Source organism: Mastigoproctus giganteus, chromosome 6 (assembly GCF_048544385.1).
Source record: "Mastigoproctus giganteus isolate SK-2022 chromosome 6, ASM4854438v1, whole genome shotgun sequence".
NCBI classification, from domain to species: domain Eukaryota; kingdom Metazoa; phylum Arthropoda; class Arachnida; order Uropygi; family Thelyphonidae; genus Mastigoproctus; species Mastigoproctus giganteus.
This window is the reverse complement of record NC_143580.1, coordinates 28,186,509-28,210,109: the sequence shown is the minus strand read 5'-3', so window position 1 is coordinate 28,210,109 and position 23,601 is coordinate 28,186,509. Positions and strand designations below refer to the sequence as shown.

At 37.2% G+C, this 23,601-nt stretch overlaps 1 protein-coding gene across 1 annotated transcript in view; it reads right to left on the bottom strand.

The window, feature by feature from the left end:
- eIF3b (eukaryotic translation initiation factor 3 subunit b) overlaps positions 1-23,601 on the bottom strand; it is a 255,386-nt gene that overhangs the window by 211,869 nt on the left and 19,916 nt on the right. Inside the window, exon 2 of the mRNA XM_090375895.1 lies at positions 12,949-13,144. Coding sequence (XP_090232021.1) covers positions 12,949-13,144 — 196 coding nt within the window. The remainder of the gene's footprint in view (positions 1-12,948; positions 13,145-23,601) is intronic.

The following is a 23,601-nucleotide window of genomic DNA, read 5'->3' as shown; positions in this document are numbered from 1 at the left end:
GTTTGCAGATGATACAAAGGTTGGCAGGGTTGTTAATGACAGTAATGGCAGTGTGCTACTGCAATAGGATCTAGATAATTTGGGCAGATGGGCTAAGAAGTGGCAACTGAAGTTAACCTTACAAATGCAAAGTACTACATATGGGTAGAAGTAACCCCAGAGAAACGTACCAACTGTGTGGTACTACACTTAAGGTAGTAGAAAATGAAAAAGCCCTGGGAGTAATTGTGCAGTTAGATATGAAGTTTTCTGAGCAATGCAGACAGGCTGCCAGGGCAGGTCATGGGGTTTTGTCAATGATATATAGTAATTTTGCTAGCAAGAGACAAGGAGGTGATTATTCCTTTGTATAAGGCAATGGTCAGGCCACTCCTTGAGTACTGTATACAGGTCTAGTGCCCTCATTTTAGGAAAGATGTAGAGTTGCTAGAACGAGTACAGAGAAGGGCAAAAAGATTAGTGAGAGGAACAAAAGGGTGCACTTATGAAGAACGGCTTAAGTTCTGCAAGTTGCAGCATCTGGAGACTAGGCACCTGCAAGGTGATCTGATTGAGATGTATAAGGCTTTGAATGGTTTGAGCATGCTCAATGCTGACGGGATACTTCTGCTTGCTCAGACTAAGAAACCTGAGGGGGCATAGGTTCAAATTGAGGAAAGACAGTTTTAGAATAGATGTGCAGAAGTTTGCCTTTAGCCAATGGGTAGTTGATTGTTGGAAAAGACTTCCATCTGTTGTTGCGGAAGTTGATAGCTTAAATAAATTTAAGGCTAAACTAGACAAACATTTGGAATGACTGGATGGGTTGAAATGGAAAGTTTTTTTTTTTTTTTTGTCTGATGCTGTATAAGCTTGCTTTCTTGCATCATATGCCTCAAGAAATGCTAATGATAATTTGTAATCTTCTAAATAAATAAGAAGTTCACTTGGAAAAAAAAAAAATAAAAAAATAAAAATAATCAGAGAAAAAAATAAGATTAAAAAAGTTCATAAGCATGGAAAACAAGGCAGTGGCATCCAAGGATTTACACCAAGAACTCTGGTATCTGCCAGATGCCATATGAGCATCTGCATTAAAATTCAGGGGACAAACGACACTGTAAATTCTATTGAAGTGAGTGACAGGAGGGGCTTAAAAAAAAAAAAAAAAAAAAGCAAGCTCTTACCTTTAACGTGTCTTTAAATGAAAAGTTTTCTTTGCAGGTGTTATTCCTCCACCAGAAATGAACTCTTCACACACTTTGTACATGACGACAAGTAATTTTAATAAACTAGCATTATGTTACAAACTCTTTATCGGGTTCTTGTTCGCATGCATAGGAGTCAGAATGTTATATTTGCATATAATACCATGATCAGAAAGTGAATAATGACCAGTGTTAAGAACACTCCTTAAGAACAACCTGGTTCCTTTTCAGTCCTGGATATATTTCAGGGATGGTCCAAAAAGTGGCTGATAAGTTTCAATTCTGCAAAATGCATGGTGTATTTGCATTTTGCACTTATATCAAAGCATAAAATAAATTTATTAGCATTTGTAGTGAAAAATTATGCAAGAAACAAGCCTATAAAGCAGCATCAGCAGGAGGAAAAAATATCCCACATGACCTGCCAATTCTCTCCAATAGTTTGTCTAGTTCTTCCTTGAATTTATTCAAATTACCCACTTCCACAACAATAACAGATGGATGTCTGTTCCAACAATCAACCACCTGCTGACAAAGCCAAACTTCTAACCCCACAACCATCCATCTCCAATTTGAATTCATGTCCTTGAATGTGTGTAGTCTGAGCAAGAGGCAGAATGCCATTAGCATTGAGCTTGCTTAATCTATTCAAAGCCTTAAACACCTCAATCAGATCACCTCACAGGTGCCTAGTCTCTAGATGCTACAATTTGCAGCATCTTCAGTTCTGTCAATTGCAGAACTGAAGCCTTTTTTTTGGTAAGACCACCCTTTTGTTCCCCTTCTCCACACGTGTACCAGCAAATCCACATCCTTCCTAAAATGAGACCTCGAAACCTGTATGCAGTACCCAAAATGCAGCTTAACCATGCACAATGGGATAATCACCTTATCCCTGCTAGAAATATTCCTGTATATCACTGACAACACCCAATCAGCTATCCAGGCATTAGAAAGGGAATTTAATATCTGACTAAACAATTACCACCAGGTCATTTTCATTTTCCACTTCCACACGGTTGGTATGTTAACTTGTTCACTGCTGCTTATATTTGTGAGGGTCCTTTCTGTGTATTTTGGAGGCTGAAATAAGTAGACGCTGCTTTTTAGTAAATGGAAAGGATTTCATCTGTGAAAAATCATCACTCCAAGTAACATCTATTGTTTGTAGCATTCTAACATCAACAAATGCATTTGAATGAGATGCAGAATCCACATTACTTGAATAGAATTAATTCAGTATCAGATGACATTATAAAAAGCCATCAATTCATTCAATGTCATCAGCTTCAATATATTGTCTATCTTGGTTCCTTTTCAGCCCTGATGTCCCAGACTGCAAATCCACAATAAAAATCCGTTTAAGGTAAAATTTTTATAGGAAAACACTTTTTAAACAAAATTTTATCAGTATACACACACACATGATGAACAGTTGTTGACAGTTTTTGAGCGTAGAATTTTGCAAAGTCTTTGGGCTCATACAAGGTGTTGATGGAGCCTGGAGGATCAGAATGAAGCATGAACTTGACAATCTTATTCAGGGTGCGGACATCGTCAGATTTGTGAAGAGCCAGAGACTTGCCTGGGTGGGACATGTTATGAGAATGGATGACAGCAGAACAACTAAAAGGATAATGAAATGGAAACCTACCAGTAGGAGGACAAGAAGAAGACCGTGGAAAAGATGAATGGATGACGTATTATTCTCATGACTTAAAGGTCATGAGAATAAGAAGTTGGAGAAGTTTGACTTCTGGAAGGGCTTACTGGTGAACATCGTTGAGAAGGCTAAGATTGGCCTAAGATTGAGAAGGCCCTGGGTTATAATGCCAGAAGAAGAAGATACACCATACACAAAGGATGATTTTTTTTCATAAACTAAAGAATTAAAATTCAGCAAACAATCTTCAAAACATTTTACCTTTTCTTCTTGTAGAAAATACTAAACTAGATAAAATATCTTAGCTAGTACAGCCACTCCCTGATTTACGTAAGGGTTGCGTTCCGCGGAACTCTACGTAAGTCAGAATTTCCCTAAATGCTTAGGCAGCACTCGCAAATTTGATTGAATTTCATTGAATCAAAAAAGAGATGTTCGACGAACATGCAAACAGAATTATTTATTCAATTTTTTTTATCTCATGCGCAGGAAAAATTGCAAAAATTTCAAAATTATAAAATTACAAAAAAAGAAAAGAGACTGGCATAACGTCAGCAAGTTTTACCTTTCGAGCGTCATTTTCAGAATTAACTCTCTGGCTGATAAGCATGCTGCTGTTGAAGTTGAGGGCTGTGGAGATTTAGAGGGGGTTTTTTTCCACAACACATCACAAAATTTCTCTGCAGCTGCAGAATAGGCACTGGTGACTTCACCGCATACTTTAATGTTTTGGAAACCGGTGCGATGCTTGAACCTATTAAACCACCCATTGCTTGCCACGAACTTGGCTTGGGGTTTGCTGTACTTATCCTTAATATCTTCATAAATACCTCTTGCTTTTGCTTGAATGGTCATTAGACTCAGGGGCACTTGCTTCTGAATCTGATTTTCCACCCATATTATTAACAGCTGTTCCATCTTCGAGATAGTACCTGAATGCTGTTTTGTGATCACTGTTGATCTTAAATGCATTGATCTTTTATATGTGCACTGTCCTTTAAAACAGTATTCAGTGTTGAAGCAGCAAGACCTAATTCCGTGCAACAGATGACAAACTTTGTCCTGCTTTGTACTTCTTAATTAATCATTTTCATTTCTAAATCAATTTTGTTTCATTTCCTAGCACTGCCAGCACTTGCACTTCAGTTGGTCCCTTTTCCATCACCATTGCAATAAGTAAATAGGAATGAAGAGAAGATTCTGAAAATTTATTTATGTTTTAATATGAATGAAGATTTCAGTGAAGGGGAACACATTTCACCATAATAACGTAAAAACCCACAGAATTTCAGTTATCAGTATCATCAATGCAATAATATCAAGTTTACTACCCATTTATAATCGATTGCACTAACAGAAAAGCCCAATAAACTGGAAAGTGCAAACTGTTTTTATTTTTTTATGGTAGCAGCTTCCGGAAATGTGTTTTAGAAAAATATCACAAAGGCATTCAAAATTGATTCTTATAATGGAACATATGATAATGATGAAAGTGCAGTGCAATTTCCAGTATAAAAATGACCTTTTACAGAGAGATAAAAAGCCTAGTTATATAGCAAAAATTTCAACTTCCAAGGTCTTGGAACGAATTATCAAAAAAAAAAAAAAAAAAAAAAAATGTTACGATACCTCCATTTAGTACTACGGAATGCAAAATACACTACCACGATTTTTTTAAGTTTGCACCAGCCGGCAAAACTTATGTAAAGTCAAGTATCACATAAGCTGGTGAGTGGCTGTATACAGCTTTTGTAGTACTCTCTAGATAGTGCGATTGACACTAAGCAAAATCCCAGCCGTAATGCAAACAGCCCATGGTTCAGCTAGCATGCTCCTATTGAACGGTTGTTAATTTCATATGCCTTTCCTTTTACAGATTTATTTACCGACTGCAATTGAATGGTTGCATATTTAGGGTAAGGCACAAAAATTGCAGTTTGTTTTGACACAAGTTTGCATTCTAGTAGCAAACAATCTGGGATTACCCATATGCAGTACCCTGCATTTGTCAATGTTGAACTTCAACTGCCATTTCTCAGTCCATGTGCCTAATTTTTATAGATCTTGTTGCAGTAGCATACCTTGATTACTGTCATTAACCAAAACCATTACAGGTTATGTCATTATCCATTATACATTAAAAGTAACTGAATTAAGGACAGCAGAGAAGAGGGAGATTTAGGAGGTTACAATGAAGTTATCCATGTAGTGCAGACAGACAAACAGAGGAGAGTCAGTGTCCTACTGATGATTTATCAAATACCTTGCAATGATACTATCACTGGGAAGAGTTCTCATGAACTGATAATGAATGATGCAGTTACTGCAATAAAAAATGTATTTCCAGATATCTTGGTGCTTTCAATACAACAATACATCCCCACAATTTCACTCTGTATAATGAATTTCCTGTATGACTGACAGGTTGCAGGGGAAATGCATTTGAAATACTCTTTGAAAGGTCTCCACACTTCATCTTCAGACCTTTTTTTCTGCATGGGTCACTGAAAGATAATGTGTACGTTCATAAACCATAAGTGATGCAAAGTTCGCAAGTATCCATACATTATAAAGTATGGCAAAATTACAGATGAGCTGGCACATGCAACACCTGACACATGGTCAGGATGTTGAGAAACAATGTAGTAGTAGTAGTAGTAGTGGCATGTGATGCAAGAAAGCAAGTGTATGAGCTTATGCAGCCTCAGCCAAAAAAAAAAAAAAAATCACACCAGTCCCTCCAAATGCCTGTCCAGTTCTTCCTTAAATTTATTTAACCTATCAACTTCCACAATGACAGATGGAAGTTTGTTCCAGCAATTAACCACCCGCTGGCTAAAGGCAAATTTCCACACATCTATTCTACATCTGTCTTTTAATTTGAATTTATACCCCCTTAGGTTCGTAATCTGAACAAGTGGAAGGATCCCATCAGAATTCAGCATGCTCAACCCATTCAAGGACTTATACACCTCAATCAGATAACTGTGCAGGTGCCTAGTCTCCAGCCACTGCAACTTGCAGAACTTAAGCCTCTCTTGGTAAGAGAATCCCTTCATTCCCCCTCACCAATCTTGTTGCTCTTCTCTGTACACACTCAAGCAAATCTACATCCTTCCTAAAATGAGGCCTCCAGACCTGTACGCAGTACTCACGGCATGGCCTGACTATTGCCTTATACAGAGGGAGAAACTCACCTCCTTTTCCCTGCTAGCAAAATTCCTATATATCACTGACAAAACCCCATGACCTGCCCTGGCAGCCTGTCTGCTTTGCTCAGAAAACTTCATATCTGACTGCACAATTACTCCCAAGCCTTTTTCATTTTCTACTACCTTAAGTGTAGTACCTCACAGTTGGTACGTTTCTCTGGGGCTACTTCTACCCATATGCAGTACTTTGCATTTGTCAGGGTTAAACTTTAGTTGCCACTTCTTAGCCCATCTGCCCAAATTTTCTAGATCCTATTGCAGTAGCACACTGCCATTACTGTCATTAACAACCCTGCCAACCTTTGTATCATCTGCAAACTTCGACACTAAGCCTGATATACCTTCATTAATATCACTGATAAATATACAAAACAACAGTGGACCCAACACTGTGGGACTCCACTAATAACATTAGTCCGCAAAGAGCAGCACCCATTGATTACAACAGTCTGTCTTCTCCCACTTAACCATCCTTTTATCCATTGTAGCAACTTACCCTTACCATTCTGCTCCAATCTGTACAATAGTCTTCCATGCGCAAGTGTCAAAAGCTTTCCTGAAATCCTGCAAGAAAGCAATATATATTTTATCAAAATTATTTTTTGCATCCAGTTCCTTTGTAACCACATCATAATATCCTATCAAATTTGTCAGACAAGACTTACGATTAACAAACCATGCTGTGTCTGAATTATTGCTGCAGTCTTGTCTAGATGATCCTACAATGCATCTTTAACCAGTGACTTCATTATTTTACACGGAACAGAAGTTAAACTAACTGGTCTGTAATTACTCATGTCACCCTTTGATCCCCCCTTTATGAAATGGGGATACATTTGTACATCTCCAGTCCGTGGGGATCTCCCCAGAGTCCAAGGATGCTCTCATAATTATGGCTAAGGGTTTGCTTATTGCTTTTCCGCCTCCTTTAATATAACTGGATAGATCCCATCCATCCCAGGTGCCTTTCTTACGTTTAACTTCAACAATTTCTCCTCCACTTTGTTCTCAGTTATTACAAAATCATTAAGCACCCTGCTACAATTTGATAACCTTCTGCCATTTTCAAACCTTAATAACTCCTCATGTGTGAATGTAGATGCAAAATACTTATTCAGTTTGTTTGCTATCTGAGCAGGATCATCAACAGTCAACCCTTCGATATCAAGTGGACCAATCAGATTCATCCCCTTCCTTTTTGAGTTTATATAAGTAAAGAAATCCTTGCTGTTTTTCTTAGCATCCTTTGCCAAAGATTTCTCGTAAACTGCCTTCGCCTGCCTAACTTCCTTTGTGACCTGATTACAGACTAGCTTATATCTGCCATAGGCTTCTAAGTCGCTTGATAATTTATATGCATCCCATGCATTTTTCTTCTATGTCACGAGTCTCATTAGTTCATTTGATAACCATTTAGGCCTAAACCTTGAACAATATTTCTTAATAGGTATGAAACGTTTAGTAGCTTCCATGATTAATTCCTTGAATGCTTCCTACTTAGAATTTACTGTTGGTAACATCGTCAGTTGATCCCACTGTACAGAATTTAAAAACTGTCTGAGACCATTGTACTCACCTTTACAGAAGCAAAAACCCTTTCCTTTACCCCTGATGGTAATTATATCTTTAAGTAAATCCCACATCAGTACACTGTAATCACTGCAACCTAGTGGTTCCTTTATCTGCAACTTCTTCATACACGAATGATCACTGCTGATAACCAGATCAAGAGTATTACCCTCTCTAGTTCTCTCTCGAACATGCTGCTGCAGAAAATAATCATCCAATAAATCCATAAAAGTCTTACTAGTGGGTGAGTGACCAACCCACAAGTTCCAGTCAATATCTGGGAAGTTAAAATCCCCCATTATAAGATATTCTGATTTACTAGCCCACTCTATTTCTCTGTACAATTGTTCATTGTACTCATTCGAGTCATTAGGCCTATAACACACTCCTACTCTTATTTTTGCTTTCGCAGTGCTTGTCACACCAAACTGACTCAGCAGTGCACTGTTCATCTATAAACTGGATGCACTTCTTTTGATTTTATGTTTTTCTTAATTAACAGCATGACACCTCCTCCCTTCCTATTCTGTCTGTACACATTGTACTCCCCAAATTCCAATTCTGCATTCCCAATATCAGTGTGGCACCACGTTTCTAATATCCCAACAATATCCGCCTTTGATGTCGAGACCAACACTTCAAATTTATTTACTATACTTTTGGCATTGGTATACATACAAGCATACATGCACCTATTCCTAGTTACCCCGACATATCCCATATACCCACCCGTTTCACGATGACTGCCATCAGTCCCTGAAACCCCTAGCACCCCTCGCTCCAGGTTGCTACTTATTATAAATGTTGTTCATGTATGCAGGCTGAACGAAGACATTTTGAACATCTGACATAACTTTGGTATTGTACAATGCATCCCATTTCTATGTATCTAATGTATTTGAAACTCATAAGTTCATGTTTACTCTTTCTGAGATGCAGTATATCGAAGCATGTAAACATAATTTTGACTCACCCTGTATGTGCCATTAGCATTTAGCTTACTCAACTTTTTTAAAGCCTTATGCACATCTACTTCAAGCCACTGAAATTTAGTCTTTTTCCAATAAAAATAATCTTTTGTGCCCCTTCTATGAATCTTGATGCTCTTGTCTGCACTCTTCCCAACAGATTTATGTCCTTCCTAAAATGAGGTTTCCAAACCTGTATACAGTATTCAAGGGGTGTCCTGCCTAAAGCTTTATACAATGGGACGATCAACTCTTTATCCCTACTGGAAAACTGATTACTTCATCTAGATCACATGAAGTAACATACCCTGATTAATATCATTAACCACCTCAGTATCATATGCAAATTTATATATTAAACTTGAAATTCCTTCATCAAAATCATTAATAAATACTAGAAACAGCAAGGGGCCAAACAATATGGAACCCCATTCATAACATTAGTCTATGAAGAGTAGTGGTCATTTATAACTACACTGTCAACTACCACTTAGCCCTCCAATGCCACATTACTCCAATTTACCGTATTTCCCCATGTATAAGACACACCTTTTTTTCGAAAAATTTGGGGTCTAAAAACTGGGTGCGTCTTATACAGTGGTTGTAGATTTTTTTTACTTGCATTTCCCGCTTTTTCGCACTTGTTGTCTTTGCGCTCATTGTTTCGCACTTGTTACCGGTATATTAGGTTACGTTCTGCTCAGAAATGGCTCAGAAAAGATTTTCGTACAGTGCTGAATTCAAGTTAAAAGTGATCCAGTTTGCAAAAGTGAATGGAAATCGTGCTGCTGAACGTAAGTTTGGGCCTCCTCGAACTGAGAAAACAATCTGAGACTGGCTACAGGAAGAAGAAACCCTACTGAAAACGCCACGGCAGAAGAAGGCCATTAGAGGCAAGTCAGCAAAATGGCCTGATTTAGAGAGGGAATTGAAGATATGGATTGAGGAGCAAAGGGCAACTGGAATTCCTATGTCCACAAAGATGGTTCAGCATGAGGCAAGAAGAATTGCTGATGAAAAAGAAGTTACTGATTTCAAAGGAGGACACAATTGGTGCTTCAGGTTCATGAAACGGAATGGACTAAGCATGCGTACACACACCAGACTTGCCCAAAAGATGCCTGAAAGCTATGAGCAGAAGATCCTTGAATTTCATTGTTTTGTCATTGAATGTCGGAAGACACATGTTTGAGTTGGGACAGATTGCAAATATGGACAACCCCCTTCAATTTTCCCAAGTAACAGAACTGTTGATAAGAAGGGGGTGAAAACTGTAACTGTGAAGACAAGTGGACATGAAAAGAGCCATTATACAGTTGTTCTAGCTTGTGCTGACGGAACCAAGCTGCCTCCTATGCTGATTTTCAAACGCAAAACAATGCCAAAAGAAGACATTCCTCGAGGAGTGATTGTCCATGTTCATGATGAGGGTTGGATGGATCAGGATGGGATGAAGATCTGGTTTGAGAAAGTTTGGAGCAGGAGACCAGGTGGGCTCTTACACAAACCTGCCCTATTGGTGCTTGATCAGTTCAGGGCACACATAACAAAAAATACAAAGAAGATTGCTGCAGAGCAAAAAACAAAACTTGCCGTCATACCTGGAGGTTTGACATCCCGGCTTAAACCACTTGATGTCAGCATTAACAAACCCTTCAAAGCTGCCGTGGGAGACGAATGGAACCAATGGATGAAGTCTTCTGGGGACAATTTGACACCAGCAGGAAGAGTGAAGAAACCAACTATAGGAGAAGTTTGTACCTGGGTGAAAAGATCCTGGGATAATATCAAGATTGAGATCGTTGTCAAGTCATTTAAGAAGTGTGGCATTTCAAATGCCATAGATGGAACTGAGGACAAGGCAATATATGAAGACAGTGATTCGTCATCAGACACAGATGAGGACAAGCTAATGGATGGGAGTTTTGACAGTGATGAGTTGTATGAATTTTATGATGAATAAAACTTGAGTTCAATAACTTTATGTAATACATTTTTTTTCAAATTTCGAGCCCCAAAATTAAGGTGCGTCTTATACATGGGGAAATACGGTATACAATTGTTTGTGTATCGAAAGCTTTACTGAAATCTAAGTACAGTATACTCTCGATTTTCCGGGCTAGATGGTAAAAAAAAAAAAAAAAAAAAAAATCCCAAATAATCAATTTCCCGATTAATTCAAAAAGTAAATCCCCGACACATGTAGGAGATACGTTCCAGGACTTCTTAAATAAGTCGAGTTTTACGTAACTCAACTAATAAAATATTGCTACTATATCCTTGATATGCCAAAATTACAAAAACCACATAATATCCTCAGAAGAATGAAGAAAAATAGTAATATATTTTAATTAGTTCAATTAAAAACTTTATCTGGGGACAGCAGTGAAATAGCCGGAGTGGCACATAAGAAAAATAAACATAAAAGGAAGAAAAAACGCATGTTATTGTACTGTAAAACTTGATATGTATTTCATAGCCTTGGTTATTATAGTTAACTTCATTGGTGCCAACCACTTCTTGTATTCTGTCTTTCTCCTTTATTGTGTTCACCATTGCCATTGACAAATCTGAATTCCACGCAATACTTTTTAATTAATGTTTGTCCATTTTCATACATCCTTATTATTTTAATTTTCTGATCCAACTCGATCACTTTCCTTTTCTTGATAGATTTACTAGTACCGCTGTCACTTATTCTCTTAGTCGGCACTATGATAACAGCCAAAATGAAATTTTCTGTAATGAACCTCAAAGGGTTAAGGTGAAAACTCACTATTATCATCACACGCGAGCTCACATTTCTGGAGGTCACTACCATAAAACAATATGAAGTTTCCAGGCTACTGGGCTTTTCTGTTAATGCCATTCATTATAAATGGGTAGTAAACTCGATCTTATTGCATTTGTGATAATACCGATAGCTGGAATTCTGTGGGTTTTTAAATCTAATAGCTTCCCTTTATTTTTTTACAGTGTCGCATATGGTTTGGTCACCAACATTATAATGGTTCATTAGAGATTTAATGGATGCACCGTTTTCAAACTTTTGAATAATTTCAAGTTTTCTTTTTTTAATTGAAAGAACAACTCTTGTGTTTGTCCATCATTTTTGCAATTTCTAAACAAAAAAAAAAAAAAAAAAAAAAAAAAGGTTACTATAAAAAAAAAAAATTCCGACATCCCTTACAAATAATGAAACAAAATTTGTCCTTTTGCAGTGCGACGGAACACAACAATCGACGCAACTCACTAAAACAAACTAAACATTTGGTCTCTTTTTTTTTTGAGCGGTGGTTGTGAAGACAACGAGGGTTGCAAGATAATAGGTACACTAATCTCCCAATGACGACTTATGTTGTTGTTTGGTTTTTTAAGGAGCATTAGCAACTAAGGCCATATTGCTCCGGGTTATGCGGTGGTCATTCCCTGACCTTTCCGCATCCTCCGTATTTGGTGGTGACAGGCTCGAACCCCGGTTTAATCAAGAAGCGTGTGCTACGCACTGCTGCTCCTTCCCACCTGGCTACGGAGGCGCCATGATGACGACTTATAATGCCACTTCTTGTCACTTATTTATGACTTGCAAAACATCTGTTTATATCTATTCTAGTTATTACTTGAATTTAATAATTTCTGGTTGATTTTTTTTTTTTAATTTGGATTCTTGAAGTGTCCCAGTAAATTGAGAATCTGCTGTATATGATGTCAAAATTATTCTTTATATCCAGAATATATGATTAAACAAATTTTCAAGGCAAAAAAACAAAGAGATTAACTATATGACAGGATATACGGCAATTGGGTGGATAGCTCTGTGGTCACAAACAATCGAAATGTGGGAGTGCTTGATATTTCTTGCTAATTTTTTTTTTTAGTTAAAAAAAAGACAGGAAATTTCAATCTGTAAAATTTTAATTTTGTACTCTCTAGACCTAAGTGACATTTTGGAATATTTTCTAATTTCTACAGCTTATGTTATAGTAATTCAATTTACAGAAATGAAGTCTTGATAACTATTTTCACTCACTCTGGGTAAACGAGTGCATGAGATTGAGCAAACACTCATTTATAGTCATCACGTGGGCCAGAAATGGCACTAAGAGGGTACTAGGTTTTCAGACATAACATCCACTCACAGATAATAATGGAACTACTTTGCAGCACATTTTGTAACATTTTTTGCTTCAGCCAATTATAGGAATTGTAAAGAAGCATACAATTTCATTTTTGATTATTACAGAACCCTTAATGTTTAAAGCCAACTATTTCATCAAAATGAACAATTAATAAAATCCAGTGAGCAAAAGAGAGAGAGAGATTTAACAATTTTAAATATCTATATTTACCCTTTAGTTTTTCCATGTTCATCAACCGGATAATCTTCAGTAATGATTTTACCAAACTTGGAAAACAACTTGTTTAATACATTCTTTAATTTCTCAATTCTATCTGGACCTACTGTAGGTATTCCATCTACTATAATAACAGATTCAACACCATCTGTTTCCTTTGGCTTATGCTTCAGTATATCTCCTAAAAGTTCTATAAAGGGAAAAACACTGTATTAACCAAAAGAGAGATATTCATTTTAAAAAATAACTGGATATCAATTAATACAGTCAATGGTTTAACATGTTAATAAAAAATATACATATATTTTTTGAAAATATATATATACCATGTTCAATATACCAAGCTGAATATACCATAACCTATCAAAAAATATATAAATAAATAAATAAAATAAAGTAAACCAAACCAAATTCATACTTTGGTATACCAAGCCATCTAGATTAATTTTACATAAAAGAATATGCTGTCTGTAATGCTACTTAATCTGAATAGTAAAGTGAACTGTAATATACATGTTATATCCATGGCCTAATGCTTAAAAAATGTGAGACATAAATGAGTGTTAACAAGTTAAGTAAAGCATAAAAGTAAATAACTATGATTCTAGAGTTAATGTGCCAATTCAAATAAGAAAAGAGTAATAATATAGTAAAACGTTGATTTAATGGACAGGGTAAAGTCTATCCACTAAATAAAAGAAATGCTTATAGTTGCCAAAGTTCCTAGAATGTTATTAAAATCTGGAGTACTACGAAATAAAAAAAAACATTAAAAAATGCAATAACACTGTATTTTAATAGTAGTATGGAATAGAAATACTTCAAATTCTGCCATATCACATAGTTGACTTATTCAATCTGAAGAGCTCTTCAATGCCTTGGACGTTCAAGATGGCACACTACTGATATCTGACAAGCTCAGCAGGCTGATGTAGGGCACTAAAAAGGAAAATTCTGCCTATCTGACAACTTTACTGATGTGAATTTTGGAAAGGGCATAGGATTGATGAACTTTGCAAGCCTGAGTTTTTCTGATACCACTTCTGAATAACTATCTCCTTGAAAGTCCTTGCATGATAGCAATAAGGATGCATTCCATAGTCCAAAGACAAACTGTTGAAGTTTATAACCATATCCAACTCTCTTACAGTATTGGATTGGTGACAGTGCAGCAATTTAACGTAGTAAGGGAAAATTGCACACTCACAAGAGCAAAATTTTTCAGCCCACACACAAGTTTCCCTGGATACTCCCACACTACAAATTTCAGCTTGTTTACAGTTTCTTCATAACAGTAGGAACTGTAAACATGACTTAGGAATAGTATTTCAACAGTTTTCTCAAATGGTCATTAAAAAGAACAAAAATGCTTCAACAGTATTTCAGTATCTGATACTGTATCAAAAAGTGAAAGCAAGGCCAGCCTTCTCATTAGTTGCAAGTTAAATTTACTTTGCTGTTAAAATATTTTAACTGACAGTATACCACTGCATTAAGGCAACCATGTCAGGGGGTCCTGTACAGATAAAGTCTTGTTGGGTGGATGCTGCCTGTTGTTTCCAAAATCCATCAAAGCAAGCTTTTAGTGTACTAATTGCAGACTAATGTTTCTGTTACATCTTATGCTGCTTTACTAGTTTTTGCCGATTGGACGGTTATTCCTGGCCACTGCTCTAGTGACATCATGCTGAAACTTTTTTAGCTTAAACTTCTGTTAATAGTGGGAAATAACGTAAGAGAGCAAGCTTATACAGCATCAACCATATAAATAGTGTTACAATGGTGAGTAACAAATTCCCTTCACAGCAGTAAATGCCAGGGGATAAAAATGTTGTTTATACTCCGGCATGACTACCAGGTCAGTGGAGTTTACAATAAATCAATCAATACAAACATTAATCGTATTTAGCAGTCACGGGCTTGAACCCTAGTCCACTTGGCTACATTTATTCAAACCCACCAATTGGGAGTTTGTTCTAACAATCAACAACCTGCTGGCAAAGGCACATATCTATCCACAATCATCCTTCCTCAATTTGAATGTATGCCCCCCTCAATCCATTCAAAATGAAAACACCTAAATCAGATTTCCTTGTAGGTGCCTGGTCTCTAGACACTGCAATTTACAAAACTGAAGCCATTCCTGGTAAGAGCATCCTTTCGTTCCTCTCACTAATCTCACAGCTGTTCTCAATACCTATTCCAACAGATCCACATCCTTCCCAAAAGGAGACTTCCAAGCCTGTATGCGGTACTAAAGGTGTGGCTTAACCACTGCCTTATACAACAGGATAATCACCTCCTTGTCCCTTCCGGCAAAATTCCTGTATGTTGTCAGATAAAACCCCTTGAGCTGTCTTGGCAGCCTGCTGCATTGCTCAGAGAACTTCATATCTGACTGCACAATTATCCCCAGGTCTCTTTCATTCTCCACTGTCCTGACTATGGTAACACATTTGGCACATTAATCTGGGGTTACTGCTACCCATATTAAGTACTTTAAATTTGTCAATATTTAACTTCAACTGCTACTTCTCAATCCATCTGCCTAATTTGTCTAGATCTTGTTACAGCAGCATACCCTGATTACTGGAATTAACCACCCTGCTAATACTCATTTCATCTGTAAACTTATAGATATTAAGTCTGGTATGCCTTCTTAAATATCATTAATAAATATAGAAAACAAAAATGGGGCCAGCACTGAACCCTGAGGGGACTCGACTAATAACATTAGTCCAAGAAGAGTAGTGCCTGTTTATAACCAGTCTGTCTACTCCCATTATCCATAGCAGTAACTTATCCTTAATGCCATACTGATTTGTATAGCAGTTTTTTTATGCAACAGTATCAACAGCTTTTCTGAAATCTAAGTACCCAATATAAAAATTATCTTTTGCATTTTTTTAACCTTCACCACTGCTTTGGGATTTGAAACATTGGCTAAGGTAAAGAAAGCCAACATGAGAAACCTTTACCGGTCAAAAGCATTTCCCAGTCGATAACAATGTTCTGATTAGTTTTTTCTTATTATTAAAAGCAGATTATCGGAGTTCATGAGCGGGTTGAAATTTATTTATGGGTATACCCTCCAGACTGCCTCAGTCTTAGGGTGTTTATCCCCCCCCCCTTTCCGCTGGGTTAAAACAGATGGTGTGTGTCATCGGTAGTTGCAAAAGAAGTCATTTTTGTGTTGGGTTAAAACAGCGGGGGGGGGGAGATAAACATGCTGTACCGGGAAACGCATTTGATCACTAAAAGTTTCCCGTGGTTCTTGTGTTGGCTTTCTTTACCTTCGTCAAAACATTTTTCTTGGAACTGTATTAACTGGGAAGTAAGAGCTTCTATAAATGTAGCTTCCCTACCAGCTCCTTTGGTTTTCTAGTAGAATTTTCTGCCAATTATCTTGCCACTATATTCAAGATGCTTCACTCTGTGCTTGCTCAAAGGCTGGCAGAAAGGAAGTTCAGGCTAAGCATTCTATAATGGAGTTCTGCCCTAACCAAGTGCATAATCTGCCAAAACTATCAACATCATAGAAGTTGGAGAATAGTGAGAAAAATAAGCATTTCAACCTGTTAGAGTGTAATCTATCTTAAATTTATTAAAGGACCTACATATTATTCTCGGACATTTTGTGGTGCTTCCTGTACCACTTCTTCAGTGACTATAAAGACAGCAGAAAGGGAAGAAATTTATTATTAAATAATATTTAATTAATAAATTAAAAGACTATGTAGGCTGAAGTGCTTATTTTTCTCACTATTCTTCATTTTTTGATTTACCTGCACATCATGCCACTAAAAGAACATTTTAGATTGTACAGGTGGGGAACAAAAAAACTGAATCACTTGTGAATTTTTCAAATAATGTGTTTGGCACTGCATTTGTGGGTTGCAGAAATGTTCAAAATGCATTTGTTAGATGGGATATGTATCTCTGTGAATGAAATCCAATAAAAAGACTCCACCTGATATACCTAACTGCCATAAGTATCTTCCCAAAGGGAAAAATGCAAAATTAATGGAAATACGAGAAATCATGCAAATGGCAATAATGACAACAGAACATATATTTTATTGCATTTACGTGTACAAACTGAAATTACAAGTTAACATAATAGTATTATGTACTGTAAATCAGCAAAATAAATCCTCAATATTTTGTTGTTCTTCCTCGAACTGCAATTAGCCTTGCAATGATCTGGCATAGAGTTAATCAACTTCTGAATATACTGTTGCCCAATTTCGTGCTACCATATCCATATAATGCTCTTCTGCAGCTGGATCTTACTTGTTGGCTTCTTCTGAGCAATCTTGGACAACATTATGTACCAGCAATTTTCAATAGGATTCAAATCTAGACTGTTGCCGGGCCATTCCAACACTGTAATGTCAGAATTTCTGAGGTATGACTGCACCTTAAGGGAGAAAATAGAGGTAAAACAATGGTTTAAGTACTTTTTAAGCATTGTGAGAGAAGACGACAAACTTATCATCTAAATAGCTTATATCTAAATAGCATAAAACTTACCAATTTTGATGTGTGGCAAGGTGCTGAGTCCTGTTGAAAAATGCAGTTTTGATGTCTATGTGGTGATCCCAACTAACGGGTTTCAGGAACTCCTCTGACAGCAATGTAGGTTTCTGCATTCACCATTCTGTTAATAAACTTAATTCGCCCCACCCCTTTGCTTGTTATGCATCCCAAGACCATCTGACCGGTGGGGAACTTTACAGTCAGTGTTATGCAGTCAGGATGGTATGCCTCCGATTTTCGTCTTCTGACATATCGCTTCCCATCCGAGCCATGCAGATTGAATTTCCATTCGTCAGAAAAGATGACGGTGTTCCATTGCTCTTTTGTCCATGAAACATGCGTTTTAGCCCAAGCAAGTCACACTTTTTCCTCATTTGCACTGAGCTGTCACACAGTGGGAAAACTCATAGCTGACAGAATTGCAGCCACCTTTCAGAAACTGTATCTACTCTTTGGAGATCAGTTTGGTTTTCATCCTGGACAGGGAACTAATGAGGCCATTGTTCAGGTTTATACTCAGAAATACCTTCTTCCTATTTACCTATTTATGTTGACTTCACTGGGGCATTTGACTCTCTCTCTCGTGGAATAGTTTTGCATGATTATGGCTTGCTAATTGCTCTCTCTCTCTCTCTGTCTATTAACTCCTTAAAAGTTATTTTGATCAACTAACAGTTATTATTTTGTCTGAGTTACTTTCAGTTACTCATACTATTTGTAGGAGGTTCAGTGCTTGGACTGCTCATCTGGAACCTTGTTCTGAATGAGTGGTTCATCCATTCATTCTTTTCCCAACTGTACTAAATTAGCATATGCAGGCAATGTTACAATTCTTATTCTTATTGAAAGCAATTCTCATGCATTTCTTAAGAATTCTGTGATAAAATTTTGAATGATCTGTCAAGGTGGGCCTCAAATAATAGGTTATCTACTTCCTTGACTAAAATCAAAATGATATACTTAAAAGTAACCTTGACATCCATTGAGTTCTTACTATTAGGTTCTCTGGTTCTATATTCTTGGTTACTGTGCATAAATTTCTTCGCATCATGGTTGATCATAAACTAACTTTTAATAAGAACCTAGATCATCTTAAAAAAAAAAAAATTTTTTTTTTAAAACTACAGTTCCATGTTAACAAAGATCATATCCAGGCATTCTTGGGGTTTGAATTCTAGGACTTTATGAATCCTACATAAAGCTGTTTTACTTCCAATTTGTACATCCATTGCTGGCACCTGGTTCTGACATACCGAAAAGGTAACATTTCAAAATAAGCTCTGTACTATTCAACTCACTATGCTTTCAGCAAAGTGTTGGGCATGTAGAACTATTTCTAACCCGATATTTAAGTCCTGAATATTTGAATTCTATTACACATTCAACTTAACTTTTGGGGATCTTGTTTTTATATACAACATGAAATTTTTGCTACATTTCTTGATTTTACCATTAATCCTCTTGTTGATACTAAGTTTGAAATTGTTAGAACTTCCATCTTAAAAATGGGGGGGGGGGAATGGTAGGCTCCCACTGCTAAAGGTTTAATGACAGAAAAAATGTATTCCTCAGGTTTCAACTGTTATTCAGAAATCTTTTTTAAGATGGTTTATACCTGGTCTATACTCTGTTTCTAATTACCAGCCATATATCATTGAATTTCATATTATGTACTTGGTTTTAACTTAACTGGCACTTCTCTCCACAGGTGTGGCTCCCTTGAGAACTGGGAAACAGAACCCTTATTTCTGTCCCTTATATGCTGACCTTCAACAACCTCTGGTTGCATCTACTAGTATTAATCTTCCTGGCTTAAAGTAAACTTTTCTTCAGTCTACAGAATTTTTCCATCTTTTTCAAGAGCTTTCACCAGAAGGAAACAGTTCAATACTCCTCCTGGGAAAACCTACTGCTTCTGTTCAAGTTTCTGCTGTTATCTCCTGTTCTTACCTCAGTTTCAATTTTACTACTAGCATTATTTCCTGCTTCACTTCCTGTTCCTGACCTGGATCTTGGGCAATGATGAAGTCATGTGCTGGAACTGCTTTTGTAGTACAAGGTTTCTTTCTGACTTTTTAGTCTCAGTTTTTCTTTTTCTTCTCTCCTTTATTCTGCCTGTTTGCATCATTTTAATTCTTGTGTTACTCATATAATACCATCATATTTGTAATGGTGCAGGATTTCCCTGTACTGAATCACTTCAGAATAGATTTTCCTTTTTCTGTAACCTCTTTTTCGTCCTATTTCTTCTATTCTACTGATGTGTGAGTTTTTTGGGATTTTTTTACCATTTCTGCTCTTCTACTCTTTTTCCTATTATTTCTTTTCTCTTTTATTCATTCCTATCAGGTGTGTGAAAGTATGAGTCTGTGAGTGTGCTAGCACTGGATTAAACTAGTGCAAGATTCTTCTTGATTGGAATTCCAAAGTTCCTTCCTGGTTGATGCCAGAAGAGGCCCATCTCCTCATGGCAAGGGTAGAAATCAGGAACTGAACTCACCTTAGAGGATGTCACTTCCTGGTTACTAAGTGGTGAGTTGATAACATATCAACACTTCACTAACCTACACAAAAAATGCACTTCTCACATGACTGGGTCATAGGATTCTGTTTCAGCACAGACTACCTCGGCAGAGTTAAACTTTGCATTCAGGTGCAATCCTACCATAGACACACATATATGTACCAACAAATAATGGTAGATAGTAGAGTATACATTATGATGATATCATAATAACATATCTGATAGAACTGACATCTAAAAATTTCATAAATGCATATAATTTTGGATTAAAACAATATAGTATTAATGTATACTTGCATGCATGATGCTAGGAGAACAGCAAACAAATCTGATGAAAGTACTGGTTAGATCAACAAACTCAGACATTGCAGGGTTATCAGAGACATGATGCCACTCAAACATTAGGGATGTGGAATTTGAATATGAGTACACTGTGTACAGAAAGAATGGGGGGATTATGGTCTTGGTTAAGAAACACTTAGAACCTAATGCAGTGCACCCAACTGACACGGATGGCCAGCACAATCTTCATATAGTCTGATGTGATTTAGTCATGTGAAGACAAAAGGGGGGGAGGGGGAGAGAAAGGAGTATGTTATAGACCAAACAGCTATGACGAGTATAATGAACGAATACATAGACTGAGTATGCCAGTAAATCAGAATGCCTTATAATTGGGAATTTTAACTTTCCAGATAATGTCTAAACTGACTAAAATTTTATGCATTTGCTGGTCAAGACATCAAATGTGAACATTGTTGGGATATCAGAGACATGGTGTCACAGATGTAAGGAATGCAGAATTTGAATATGGGGAGTATAATGTGTTCAGAAAATGGCAGATAGAATAGGAAAGGAGGAGGGGTTATGTTGTTAGTTAACCCGATTCGAGTCTGTTGAAATACAAAATCTAAAGCAGTGCATTCAGTTGATATGAGTGGTCAGTGCAATCAGTTAACATGGTGGTCAGTGCATTGCACAGTCAGTTTGGTGTGGCATAAGCACTGCAAAAGTTAAATTGACAGTAGGAGCATGTTATAAGCCTAATGACTCGGACGAGTACAACAAACAACTGTACAGAGAAACAGTGGTCCAGTAAATCAGAAAACTTAAAATGGGAGATTTAACTTCCAGATATTAACTGGAACTTGTGAGTTGGTCAATCGCACACTGGTAAGACCTTTGTGGACTTATTGGATGAGTGTTTTCTACAGCAGCAAGTTGGAGAGGCAACTAGAGGGAGTAATACTCTTGATCTAATTAATAACAGTGATTATTCATTAGCATTAGAAGAGGATATGATGCAAAAAAAAAAAAAAAAGCTTAGTTTTTTTCCGGCTGATGCTGCATCATCCGGGGGGAGGGGGGGCCTCTCCCCATTTCACCCATCCACTTGCTCCAAAAGTAAAGTTCATCCTTGAATTTATTTAAGCTATCAACTTCCACAAAAACAGATGGATGTTCCAGCAATCAACTATCTGCTGGATAGAGGCAAATTTCCGTACATCTACTCTACAACTGTCTTTCCTCAATTTGAGTGTATGCTCCCCTTCAGGTTTGTAATCTGAGAAGAAGAATCCCATCAGCACTGACTCTGCTCAAACTATTCAAGGACTTGTACACCTCAAATCACATAACCTCACAGGCACCCAGGCTCCAAATGCTGCATTTCAAGAACTTGAGCTTTTCTTGGTAAGAAGACCCTTTCATTCCCATCACCAGTCTTGTTCTCTGTATTCATTGTAGTAACACTACATCCATCCTAAAATGACGCCTCCAGACCTGCATGCAGCACTCAAGGTGTGGCCTGACCACTGCCTTTACAAAGAGATAATCACCTTCTTATCCCTGCTAACAAAATTCCGGTATATCACTGAAAAGACCCCATGACCTGCTCTGGCAGTCTATCTCCAATGCTCAGAAAACTTCATATCTGACTGCATAATTAACCCCAGGTCTTTTTCATTCTCCACTACAGTGAGTGTAGTACCACACAGTTGTTACATTTTGCTGTGGCTACTACTACCCACATGCAGTACTTTGCATTTGTCAATGTTAAACTTCAGTTGCAACTTTTCAGCCCATCTCCCCAACTTTTCTAGATCCTGTTGCAGTAGCACACTGCCATTACTATCATTAAGAACCCTGCTAACCTTCGTATCATCTGCAAACTTCGACATTAAGCCTGATATACCTTCATCAATATCACTGATAAATATACAAAACAACAGCGGGTCCAACACCGAACTCTGTGGGACTCTGATAATAACATTAGTCCACGAAGAGCAGCGTCCATTGATTACCACTCCATTGATAACCACCCTTTTATCCATTGTAGCAACTTACCCTTAATACCATTCTGCTCCAATTTATACAGTAGTTTTCCATGCACAACAGTATCAAAAGCTTTCCTGAAATCCAAGTATATGATATCAAAATTATTTTTTGCATCTGAATGGATACTATGATGTGGTTACAAAGGAACCAATCAAATTTGTCAGACAAGGCTTTCTCTTAACAAACCCATGCTGTGTCTGAATTATTGCTGCAGTCTTGTCTAGATGATCCTGGAATCCATTAAATTAAACTAGCAAAAGTTAAACTAGTTTGTAATTACATGTGTCACCCTTTTTTCCCCCTTTGTGAATTGGGGATATATTTGCACATCTCCATTCTGTGGGACCTCTCCTGAGTCTAAGGATGCTTTCATAATTATGGCCAAGTGTTTGCTTATTTCCTTTGCCGCGTCCTTTAATATAACTTTATAGATCACATCCACCCCAGGTCCTTTCTTTTGTTTAAATTCGACAATTTCTCCTCCACACAGTCATAACAAAATTATTTAGATCCCTGTCAGTTTAATAAGTTTCTGTCCTCCACTTCCCTACAGAATTCCTCATGTGTGAACGTAAATGCAAAATACTCATTCAGTTTGTCACCTATTGGGCAGGACCATCAAATTCATGCATTAAGAATCTGCAAATAAAAGAATCACTAGGTGGCAGTGATCACAGTGTGTTGATGGGGGAGTTACTTAAAGATGTAACTACCAACAGGGATAAAGGGAAGGGTTTTTGCTTTTATAAAGGTGACTATGGTGGTGTCAGTTTTTAAATTCCATACAGTGGGAACAGCTGATAATGTTACCAACAGCAAATTCTAAATGGGAAGCAGTTCAAGGAATTAATCATGAAAGCCACTAGGTTTTTCATATCAACCAAGAAATTCTGTTCAAGGTTTAGACCTAAATGGATTTCAGATGAACTAAAGAGACACATGGCAGAGAAGAAAAATGCATGGGATGCATATAAATTATCAGGCAATACAGAAGCTTATGGTAGATATAAGCTAGTCTGTAATCAAGTCACAAAGGAGGTTAGGCAAGTGATGGCAGATTACAGACTGGCAAAGGATGCAAAGACTTCTTTACTTATGTAAACTCTAGAAGGAAGAGTTACAAAGTAACACTTGATATTGATGGTTCAAATGTTGATGATCTGGCTCAGGTAGCTGTCTACTGAATGAATATTTTGCATCTACACTTACAATCAAATCAAATCATCTACACTTGCACATGAGGAATT